Consider the following 11,593-nt stretch of genomic DNA (forward strand, 5'->3'; position numbering starts at 1 on the left):
ACACCCTTTCACCATGAGCAGCAGCTGCAGTCACTGACACGTAACAGAAGTAGTACAGTAGACAGTAGAGGCTGTTACCCACAGTTCCTCTGTCTGTGGTTTTATTAAAATTTCAGAAGTTAACAATTCAAAATTTTAAATTATACCCTTCTCTGAATAGAAGACAATGCTGAAACCTCACACTGCCCTGCTCCACCTGCCCAGGACATGAATCATCTCTTCATCCAGCTTAACAAAGCTGTATGTGCTACCTGCCCTAAGTCACTTAGTCTTGGCCACCAGACTTACTATCAAGGATCACAGTGGTTACTTGTGTTCAAGTAACCCTTATTCTACCTAACAACGGCTCCAAAGCCCAAGAACAGTGATGCTGGCAATTTGGGTATACCAAAGAGAAATTGGGGGGGGGGGTGTCTTGAGAAACATTTCCTCCACAGATAAGAAGACTGTTGGATACAGCCATAATTGTTTATCCACAATTCTGGGATCCCCAAAATGCTAAAAATCAAAGATTTTTTAATAAAGTTGATGCAAAATAATTTGGTAGCAATACCAAATTTGAACTGACCAGAACCTACCTGTAATTTCTACTTATCCCACTTAGCATGACTATTCATACATTTCTGATGTAGAACCAGTAATGTGTTTGATTATGGAGTGCTGCAGGGGTACTTTATCAACACAGCAAATACATCACATTACTTTAAAAACTAAACATTTCAGCATTCTGAAACACATCACTTAAAATAAAGCACTGTGAACTTCTGACAATAGAATAGAAGCAACTTCTTTATTATCTTAATGATGAAAACAAAACTCAAATGAAGAGCATGGCTTTCCAACCTGTATGTAATTCAATCAATGTAAAACTGAATTTCCACTGATTCTCCAATGGTATTTCTCAGTGATGTTACTTCAGTATTTCTATTAGAACATAATAGATACAACCAGCCTAAAGCTACATCATACAGAGGTATAATTAACTGGTAGAAGACCTAAAAGAAATAAAAATACTCCTGTAAGCGTTTCTGGCCTCAAAAGACCATAATTTAGCAGGTACTCTTTCCTATAGTTTCACATTAAAAAATAACTTACACATAAGTAGGATAAGTAGGACAATGTAAGATATATATAAACTATACCATGGAAGCAACAGAAGGTGAGGACACCAACTCTGAGGAAGCTTCAGGTAAATGTAACAAGAGGCATCTCTAGTAAGACAGGAAAAACATCCAAAGCAACCTATCTGAAAAGTCAAGAGGCAAACTATAGGAACAAATTATCTGTAGCAGGGTTTCTGAACCTCATCACTATTAGCATTTTGGTCCAGATAATTTTTATTATTGGGGGCTGTCCTACTGCACGGTACTTAGTAACATCCCTCACTTCTACCTGCTACGTGTAAGAGGTAGCCCCTTTCTCCTCCAGTTGTGGAGACATTTTCACTCTAATCGATGAGGGCGTAAAAACTGCCCCAGTTGAGAACTAATGATTCAAAGGCAAAAGAAAGATTAAAAGCTTAAGGATGTTTCAACTTCCAGATTCTAGTAAAATGTCCAAATATACTTACCTGTCAAAAGAAGGATAGGAAGAAAAAAATCACTTGCTATTTCTCTAGATCAACAAGTGGTTTAATTATATGTTTTTATCATTTATTTGTAGGGAAGAAGAGAATGAAAGATCAAATTCTCCTTTCTCAATCTGAAAGTCCTTGCACTCTAAGCAAGACCTTTTGATTTTCCCGTGAACTAATCCTATCCACCTGTTGTTACAGTAACTTGAATGAGGATGGAATAAAGTACCAATTAATTACCTAAATAAAGGAACACAATTTGCAGCATGTAGCTGCAAAGTAAACATATAACTTTCTCAAAACCACGGTTTTTACTCTTCTAATTGCCTTCTAATTATACTATCTGCATTGAACTTAACAGAACCCTAATAAAAATGTGTCCTTTTTATGGGAAGGAAGAATTTTGTTTTCAATCAATCATTCCTTTGAAAAATATTTCTAGTCACACAACAATACTGAGTCCTGCTGCTGCACTGGCATATATGGAGAAAATTAGGTTTACGATGATTACTGATTTCCTTTTATAAGCAAGAAAGAATGGCTACTAAATAATCTTTGAATAATCATATAAGATACCACAATTATGAAAAAGAGTAAAGAACATATACGATATTTAATAAATTTTCTCTCATTCAAAGTTATTATTTTGCTTGGAACTTCTATATTAATTTGAGAGGCTTCAACTTATTTATTTATTTTTTGGAGACAGAGTCTCACTCTGTAGCCCTGGGTAGAGTGCTGTGGCATCATGGTTCACAGCAACCTAAAATTCTTCAGTTCAAGCAATCCTCTTTCCTTTTTCATTTTTAGTACAATGAGGTCTGGCACTCAATAGCTTGAGCAATCTACCCACCTTGGCCTCTCAGAATGCTAGAATTATAGGCCTGAGCCACCACACCTGGCTTTATTTATTATTTTAAAAGACCTTCATACGCAAAGCATCACGTGAAACAAGAGACACCAAAATATGTAAGACAAGTCTCCTGACCAGTCACTCTGGGAGGCCGAGACAGGTGGACTGCCTGAGCTCACAGGTTTGAGACCAGCCTGAGCAAGAGGGAGACCCCATCTCTAAAAAGAAATAGCCAGGCCTTGTGGGAGGCACCTGTAGTCCCAGCTCAGGAGACTGAGACAAGAGAATTGCTTGAGTCCAAGAATTTGAGGTTGCTGTGAGCTATGACGCCACAGCACTCCACCACCGATGACAAAGTGAGACTCTGTTTCAAAGAAAAAAAAAAGAAAAGACAACTCTCCCTTTAAGGAATATTAATTCTCAAAAGAAGACAAGCAAGTTAATAATTACAATACAGCATTAACAAAGTACTGTACTACAGCTGTGTTGATGCAACTACTGGCTTATTGAAAAATAAAACATCAATTCATTTTGGTCATAAGTCATTTAAAATTATCAGTAGTGCCCAAGTCCCCAGAAAATCCTCACGATTTTTGAGGTCTCTGCTGATTGCCAAAATTAAATTTACCAATAATAATACTACTAATAAAAACTATCCACCTACAGATGATCACAGTACAAAGGGATGGAAAATACCTAGTTCTGCATTTTACCTATAAATTCAGCTTTCAATTAAGATTTAATTTTTACAAGGAGGCACCTGTGGCTCAGTGAGTAGAGCACCGGCCCCCTATACAGAGGGTGGTGAGTTCAAACCTGGCCCCAGCCAAACTGCAACAAAAAATTAGCCGGGCGTTGTGGAGGGCACCTGTAGTCCCAGCTACCTGGGAGGCTGAAGCAAGAGAAACGCCTAAGCCCAAGAACTGGTGGTTGCTGTGAGCTGTGACAGCACAGCACTCTACCAAGGGTGACAAAGTAAAAAAAAAAGATTTAATTTTTACAAAAAAGGGTTCTAGGATTTTTTTTAAGAGTTGAAAATGAAAGGACCCATAAGACATTTTTTTTTATATTACAGGGTACCTGCATGTAGCACACATTAATATAAATGAAATTAAAAAATTTAATGTATCAGTAAAAAGCACTCTATCTATCTATATGGAAGGATTTAAAATCAAGTATTATATGAGCAGTCCACAAAGCTATGTAGATATGTTATTCCATCATTACATACTTTCAGACACCAAGTAGAAAAAGCTATTAATATCACTCATTAGATCACAGACAAGAAAGAAATACTGTTTGGGTAACTAGTAAATTGTATTAATCCAGAATCTGAATTTTACAAATACTGATACAATCCCATTCTCAACTACAAATTCTTATAATAGGATATGTAAAGGGGGGAAATATAACCATCACTCTTATCTAAAAATTGTTTATTATACTTTATTGAATTAACTATTAACTGACTTTATGCCTATTCCTTTAAAAAGGATGCAGTATTTATTCATCCATACCCAATGTTATTAAGCTACTTTTGTTTTTACTTAAGTTCCAAAGAATTGCTTTTACTAACACTAAAACAAACTTTTGACATGTATTCAATAATTAGGTGGTGAACTGATTAAAATGAAATTATGTCCCTAGTAAAGATTATTTCCCTCTTGCCCTCTCTCTCCACTTCCCCCACTCCCCTACCCCCGACCATGTACTAGATCAATAGTCCTAACATCAGAATTGAGTACACTGGATTCTTGCTTCTCCATTCTTGTGATGCTTTACTAAGAAGAATGTGTTCCACTTCCATCTAGTTTAATACGAAAGATGTAAAATCTCCATCTTTTTTTAGTGGCTGAATAGTATTCCAGGATATACACAAACCACAGCTTGTTAATCCATTCCTGGATTGGTGGGCATGTAAGGTTGTTTTCAGAGTTTGGTGATTGTAAATTGAGCTGAAATTAACAGTCTAGTGCAAATGTCCTTATGATAAAATGATTTTTTTTTCTGGGTAGATAACCAGTAATAATGGGATTGCAGGATCAAAAGGGAGGTCTAGTTCCAGTTCTTTGAGGAGTCTCCATCCTTTCTTCCAAGAAGGTTGTATTGGTTTGCAGTCCTACTAGCAGTGTAAAAGTGTAAGAGGGTGATCATTTTAATCCCCATTTGACAGCTGGGAAAACTGAAGGACAGAAATATTTCATAACTTACCACTAAGTGGCAAAGCATGGATCGGAACCCAGTCTTTGCTCCTATACCAGCACTTTTCAAACCTTACTATACATATAATTCACCTGGGAATCTCGTTAAATTCAGATTCTGACTCAGTACTTCTGTGTCAGGCAGAGGCAAGAGTCCGCATTGCAAGAGTCCGCATTTCTAATAATATCTCCTGTGATGCAAATGTTACTGGTTTGCAGATCACCTGTTAAGTAGCAAAGTTCTAGTCTGCCCTAGAAAATGATGGAAAGTGGTAGCAACCCTAGGAAGGAAGTAGTGCTCATCTTCAGACAATTAGGCTTACAAGTAGGTTAGGGGTTGCCAACTTCTGGCTTAGAACTTAACAGCTTTTTTTGATTTTTTTTTTTTTTTTAAAGAAAGCTGACAAAGTTTGCATGTATTATAGTACCTGATTTCAATTTTTGCCAGTCAACATGTTACCGATACTATTAACTTGATACTGTAATACATACCCCCAATGTGACCTTTTCTGCATTCAAAAGCAATTTACAAATACCCCTCGAACATCTACTTAGGAATAGATCCGATTTGGGGACAGCGCCTGTGGCTCAGTGAGTAGGGCGCCAGCCCCATATAGGGAGGGTGGTGGGTTCAAACCCAGCCCCAGCCAAACTGCAACAACAACAACAACAACAAAAATAGCTGGTCTTTGTGGCAGGCACCTGTAGTTCCAGCTACAGGAGCCTAAGGCAAGAGAATCTCCTAAGCCCAAGAGCTGGAGGTTGCTGTAAGCTGTGACACCACAGAACTCGACCAAGGGCGATAAAGTGAGACTCTCTCTTAAAAAAAAAAAAAAAAAAAGAATAGGTTCTTTGAACATACTAACGAACATTTTAAGAGAGACTATTTGTACCTTTTTACATATAAACTGAAATTAGAGGTCAAAGTAGAAATCCAGTACCTTGCTAAACTTTTGCTGTTTGCACAAATGGTGACTATGAGAGGTCAAGGACACCATTTGGGAAGCAGATGGAATGTAAATGTCTTAGTAACACATCACTTAACAATTCTAGTCAATAATTTTCTCTAATAAGAGGGTAATGCCTATAATACAATTTCCTTTCACTCTCATTGGACTCTCACTGGTGTATCAATTATTTATACCTTAACCTAAAAAATAGTATGTAAATAGTATAAATTGAAACCAATAAATAAATATTATATCCTTATGTTTAGGACACTTTGGCCATGACACTCCAATACCCTAATACCAGAAATACCATTATATCATTGGCAATGACATCTTTATCAAACTTTCATACTATCAAGAAAAGAAATATCAATACTATCAAAACATGTTTAAAGCCATTCACTTAATTTAAAATTAAATCTATCCTAAGATCATCTGGATATTTATTAGATATAAATGTGTAATAACTAAGGAATTAAAACATAGAAAGGAATTTAAGAAAAGTCGTCCTGGTCTTGAGTAATTCTGGGTTTTGCTGAGTTTTCTTCTATTTCACTCTTTTCATTTCATACTTTTTCCTGAATGTACACAGATATACTTTACATTTCTTCCCTGAGGAAGAATTAAATCTGTCACATACTTTGACAAGCTTATAAAAATCATATTCAAAACCATAATGGAATTCTGATTAAATAACCACACAGGAAAGTCGAATGTATTAGGTTTCGCAGATTTCAGGCAATAGGATTTCACATAGTCTAGAATTTATGAATATAGAATTTTGTTTTTAATTACAGAATAAATTTAAACCATAATTACCATAAAGCTAAATTCTCATTTATGCACTTGTGAAATAAAAGACCACAATCTACCACTGATCTGACATGAAGGCAAAAATACAATACAAATTCAAGCTTCTTATCTGTCAAATCCTAAAATGCCTCCACTAACCACTCAGTATCCCAAGTTTCCACTCAAGGACAAGAAATAGACCTTCAACCCTAAAGAATCTGAAAACATTTAGGAGTATCTAGATATTGTACATGTGAAATATATGGAAGAAGACTACACCCAAATAAGAAAAAGCAACTTCTCCCAGTCCCCTAGTAAGATTTACATTACATTTGATTTTTCTTTAATCACTTACACAGCTACAAAACAAAACTCATATATTAAAAGAACTTGAGAACTAAAAGATCCAGGTTGTGACAAAGGAAAGCAGAGATGAGATGTTATTGTTCACATGCAAGCCACGAGTTTTGCTATTTAACTAGAGCAATCACTAAATGCAAAACATCTTTTCAAAGACTTAAACAAAATCTGGAATATAAAAAGAAAAATAGAAGACAAGAGAAACTTTCTATCTCACAGAAAGATTCTACCCCCTCTAAAATAATCCTCAGTGACCTTGAGGAAATATTCCTGAGCTGAACAAGTAAAGCAGATTTCTTCAGCTACTGCAACACTAGGTTATTGCTCGGAGGGCACATAACACATGTCTTCCGGGCTCTCTAGATTTATGCACATATACTAGTATGTGCCATTTGCAGGAAATCAGCAGAAACCTTTAAAAATATTTGACCTTACATGCAATTTAAAAACATTTAACAGTTTTGAACTGACAGCTCTTTACATCTTTCATAATGGGAAATATCAGAATACACTCTGCAAGTTAAGTGATTCTTCCAGAAAACAAATTTAACTTGACCTCACTAAATGGCTACAGATTTGACAGACCATTTAAAAGGCTGGAAAGAAATACTTTGATTTACTTGTTCTCTAAAGCAGCGCTGTTCAACAGAAATATTAGTCACGTGGAATTTTAAATTTTATAATAACCACATTGAAATGGCAAATAAGTGAAATTAACTGTAGTAAAATTTTTAATACCAAACATACCCAAAATAGTATCATTTCAACATGTAGTAAACATATAAAAATCAATGAAGAATTTTACATTCTTTTTTTGGTACTACATTTTCAAAATCCAATGTGTATTTTACACTTCTACCACATCTCACTTTGCACTAGTCACAAATGAAATGGACAACAGCCACATGTGGCTACTGGCTAGATTATCAGACAGCACAGTTCTTAAGGAATACTTTGAGATCTGACATACCACTGTCCTTAAAATTAGTTTACATTCATGTTTTCTATTTGAACTGAAAGGTTGTGATTATAAACATAAACAAAACCATTCATTCACTGAATAAATCAGGATCAGATCACCTTATCAGAGGATCCGGTTAACACACACAATAAGAAGCAATTGGATTATACCCTATTATACCTCAAGTAGACTTCAGAGAGATTGTCTGACCACAAATGAACACAACTTAAAGCAAAAACAAACCTGACACTAAAACATCTTCCTATCAAACTTATTTCTAAGAGTCACTCTCATTCTTGAGCACGATCTCTATGCAAACTATCTACAATACTGTTGCTAAGTCTGTCAGATTTTGTTAAGCCATGCAGTCACTATTAAAAAACAGGGCACTATATAAGATGAAATGAAAACAATTACTGGGGAAGAAATTATCAAATCAGTAACTTTTAATGTATCTTATACCAACCAATATTCTTTAAATTATTCTGAGTTCCACTGAAATGAATTATTCCCACAATTCTAATTCATTTGCTGCTTTCCACACACATATTTCAACTACCAACATTACTAAGAGTTTTCCCAAGCAATTAAAACATTTGCTTAAAATGTAAATAATTCCAACAATGTATACTCTAGATAAAAACTGAAACCATTAGCTCAGCACATAAAATCTGTCCTTCAGACAAGTTACTGAATAAATCAAACAGAAACTATACTCTTGTTTACTGCATTTACATTTTGTAACACCACATTCAGCAATTTCTAAATTGGGAAGGTCAGTTCAGATTGCACACAAGCAGTAACTTTAAAGCCTAGCAAAATTTTAGAAGTTTCTGCAATATACTTCTGTATAAATACACTCTACCAGAAATACAACAGAACAAAAATCAGCACTATTCCTACTAATCTCAGTAAGAAGCACAAAAGCAGTATATTCATAAATCCACAATGTATGACATACACTAAAAAGTGTATTTTCCTTCCAATTTTATTTAATTCACCTCAGACAATTTTTGTCTAATGCACTTGCAAAGCTTTAAAGCAAAAATAGCCTCTTCTACTGCACACGTACCCAGGAATGACACATAAATCTCTTGGTATTTTCCCACAATTTGAAATCAGAAAAATAAAATTTATTTCTTACCTGCAGTTAGGAGGAGGATCAAGAGTTATTTCAGCTAGCTCCTTCTGAATTCTGTTAGTGAAATGAGAACAGACAAAAAGGATTTGAGGTAGTCTACAGAATAACCAGGGAATTACACTGCCCTCTACCACCATGCAGTTAAATGCAAGGCTGGCTTTGCCTTCAGTAATGCTAACATGGCTGCTTCCTCTTTGTTCTCAGAGGCATAACCCAAATCCCTTAACAGAAACTTTGCAGCTTTTTTCTCACTTGCTACTGTAAATAAGTAAGTCGTTTACACCTGATTTAAGAAATAGTACTTCACTACTACTCAGTAAGGGATATGAAATCTATTTTAAAACACTTTTTAACAAAGAAATTCTCTTTTTAAGCTTATATGCAAATGAGACCAAAAGGGAGGAGGGAAAGAACGAGAATATTTGACAATGACTTCAAGTCACTTTTACTGAGGTAAAAATTAACAGGCTATCACAAGAGCACACTAATAGTTCTGACAATATTTTACATGTCCAAAAAAAAGTTTAAAATTTACAGATATCTAAAAAACTTCCAAAGACTATTTGGCATTCTTATTTAACTGCTTCTGATGATCCCCGATCTTAGACACAGCACTTAAATTTAACAAATTTGAGGAGAAAGGGGATAAAATATATAGCCCTGAGTTAAAGAGGGAGAGAGCATTCTCTGATTTTACTCAAATTTAAGATGCTTTCCAAACTTAAGGTATGTTTAACATGCTCCTTAAATTAAGATAAAGATTTTAAATTATTTCAAAGATCACTATTATTCAATAAAATATTCTTGTTATTAATACTTGATTGCTAATACAAAAAAGGTGAAAATCCAAAGAAACGAGTATTTCTCAATCACCACAGACTGCAATATTTGATCAGTTTCTCCATTTTCTTTTTCCTTTAGTTGTGATAATAAGAATCAACAAAATGTCAATATTGGCTAATGCTGTAAATACATTCTACCGGAGTTTGTGTATACTCCACTACTACTACCACTGATGGAGTCCCATTAATAGAATCTATTTTTGCCATAAGAGAAAATATAAATCAATAGGAACCAAGTGATCTTTTACTTATACTTAAAAAAATGTTTCTCCTGTTGTTGAGTATTAATGTGCTAAGCACATCCACAAGTTCTATAGTGAAGGAGGCACAAGGACAATGAAAGTTTCCAATCATCAATTGACATCTAAAATTTCGGGGGGGCAGGGAGTTCAGGGTTTTTTTTGCCCACATAAGAACAGAGGAATAATCATAATTTTACTACAAAAAGTCACACCTATGATGCATGATTTAAAGTCTCGTTTGTAAAACTGGAGGCAAACTTGAGGTACAATTTTACATTTGCTTTCAAATACAGCTAAGGCCCAAAATTTACAAATTTTCTAGCAAAGTGATCGTTCCTGATCATTAAGTTTCATGAAGAGAAGCACTGCTAATCTCTAGAAGTGTGAATATCATTATAGAAGACTATGACTCATAAAAGGAAACATCCAATGTACCATCTAATTTGGGTTCACCGAATTTTCCTTGCCAACTCCTTAAACAATCTGTCAGAATGCTAGTTTCATCTCTACCCAAGGACACTCCTTTTGAAGTTATCAAAGTTCAGAGTAAGTTTGCTTAAAAGCATAATTCTAGTGAGGTCACTGATCTATCACCTAAAGAATGACAACTCATTTGAGCACAAACAAAACTGATCATGAAGGAAAAATTTCTGAACTGTTGCTACTGATGTAAAACCAACAAAATCATCCAACCGTTTGGAAGACAACCTAACAATCGTGCTCAATCCTTCTTTTTACACATTACCTTTTAGCACTAGTGGATAACTTAGCAGTGGTTTTGCTAGAGAGTTTGGTGTTTTTCTTCTGTTGGGTGGCAGAAGGCTTTCTTTCTTCTTGTTCTTCAGGCTCTGGAGCGGCTGGGTCTCGCTGGTCCGCATCTGAACTGCCACTGCTGGTGCTGGGGCTCTCATCATCGGACCTTTGCCTATCACTTGACATCTTGGTGAAGCTACCTCTTGGAAAACTTTTAAAGAGAATGGGGGTTGAAGGAGAAAATGTTAAATCTAAGAAATAACAGCATTTTCTTCTCTTAATATTCACTTAAAATTGTATTTAAATGAAAAAGCTTCAGAAGTATTCACACTTATTGTACAAGGTTATAGGGGAGGTGATATCTCTCACAACGCCAGCGTTCAGGGATTTACCGAACTCAAGTTAGAAAAACCCACTCACATTTTTTTCCATCTCTTGGACAATCTATCAATTGTCTACTTTCTCAAAAGGCATGAAACAGATTTGCCAGGGAACTTAGGCAACGAGCATTAATAACATATGACACACTGTAAATAACAGATCTCTCTGGAAAATGCTAAAAAGTCACTAATAACGTCTAAATATTTACACACTGACATTGGTCAAAGCTACCAAATTCGCTTTCCGGGAGGAAAACACACCCTGTTAATCGTCCATATGTTTATTTAAGGTGGCGATTTCTCCTCTGTGCACGTAAAGCCTTTAAACACAACACTTAGAAATTAAAAAATCAACTAACAAGCTGCTCTAGTTGTTTCCACCGCCAGCAGTGAAGATTCATCCGGCCAAGACCGAGCTGCCACCCTGGGAAAAGCAAAATCCAAACTGCACCTTCTGCAAAGCTCCCAATGCCACCAAGGTTCCTCGCTCAATTTTTACATCACGGACCGACATTTTGTCCAAAATAACGAAAAAAAAAAAAAAA

The 11,593-nt window shown here is 35.4% G+C and overlaps 1 protein-coding gene across 2 annotated transcripts in view; it reads right to left on the reverse strand.

Moving 5' to 3' along the window:
• Positions 1–11,592, reverse strand: part of UBE2E3 (ubiquitin conjugating enzyme E2 E3) — a 106,948-nt gene extending 95,356 nt beyond the window's left edge. The window contains exons 1-3 of one of the 2 annotated variants that reach the window (XM_012806204.2): positions 11,408–11,592; positions 10,661–10,879; positions 8,835–8,885 (exon numbers count right to left, since the gene is read on the reverse strand). In XM_012806204.2, the coding sequence (XP_012661658.1) occupies positions 8,835–8,885; positions 10,661–10,854 (245 nt within the window). In that variant the 5' untranslated portion in view covers positions 10,855–10,879; positions 11,408–11,592. Of the gene's footprint in view, positions 1–8,834; positions 8,886–10,660; positions 10,880–11,309; positions 11,361–11,407 lie in introns of those variants that run through there. The other variant, XM_023514163.1, reaches the window with a different exon arrangement.
• Between the last annotated feature and the right edge of the window lies 1 nt (position 11,593).

The sequence above is a fragment of the Otolemur garnettii genome, unplaced genomic scaffold (genome assembly GCF_000181295.1).
Source record: "Otolemur garnettii isolate 467f Iridium unplaced genomic scaffold, OtoGar3 scaffold00048, whole genome shotgun sequence".
Taxonomy (NCBI): domain Eukaryota; kingdom Metazoa; phylum Chordata; class Mammalia; order Primates; family Galagidae; genus Otolemur; species Otolemur garnettii.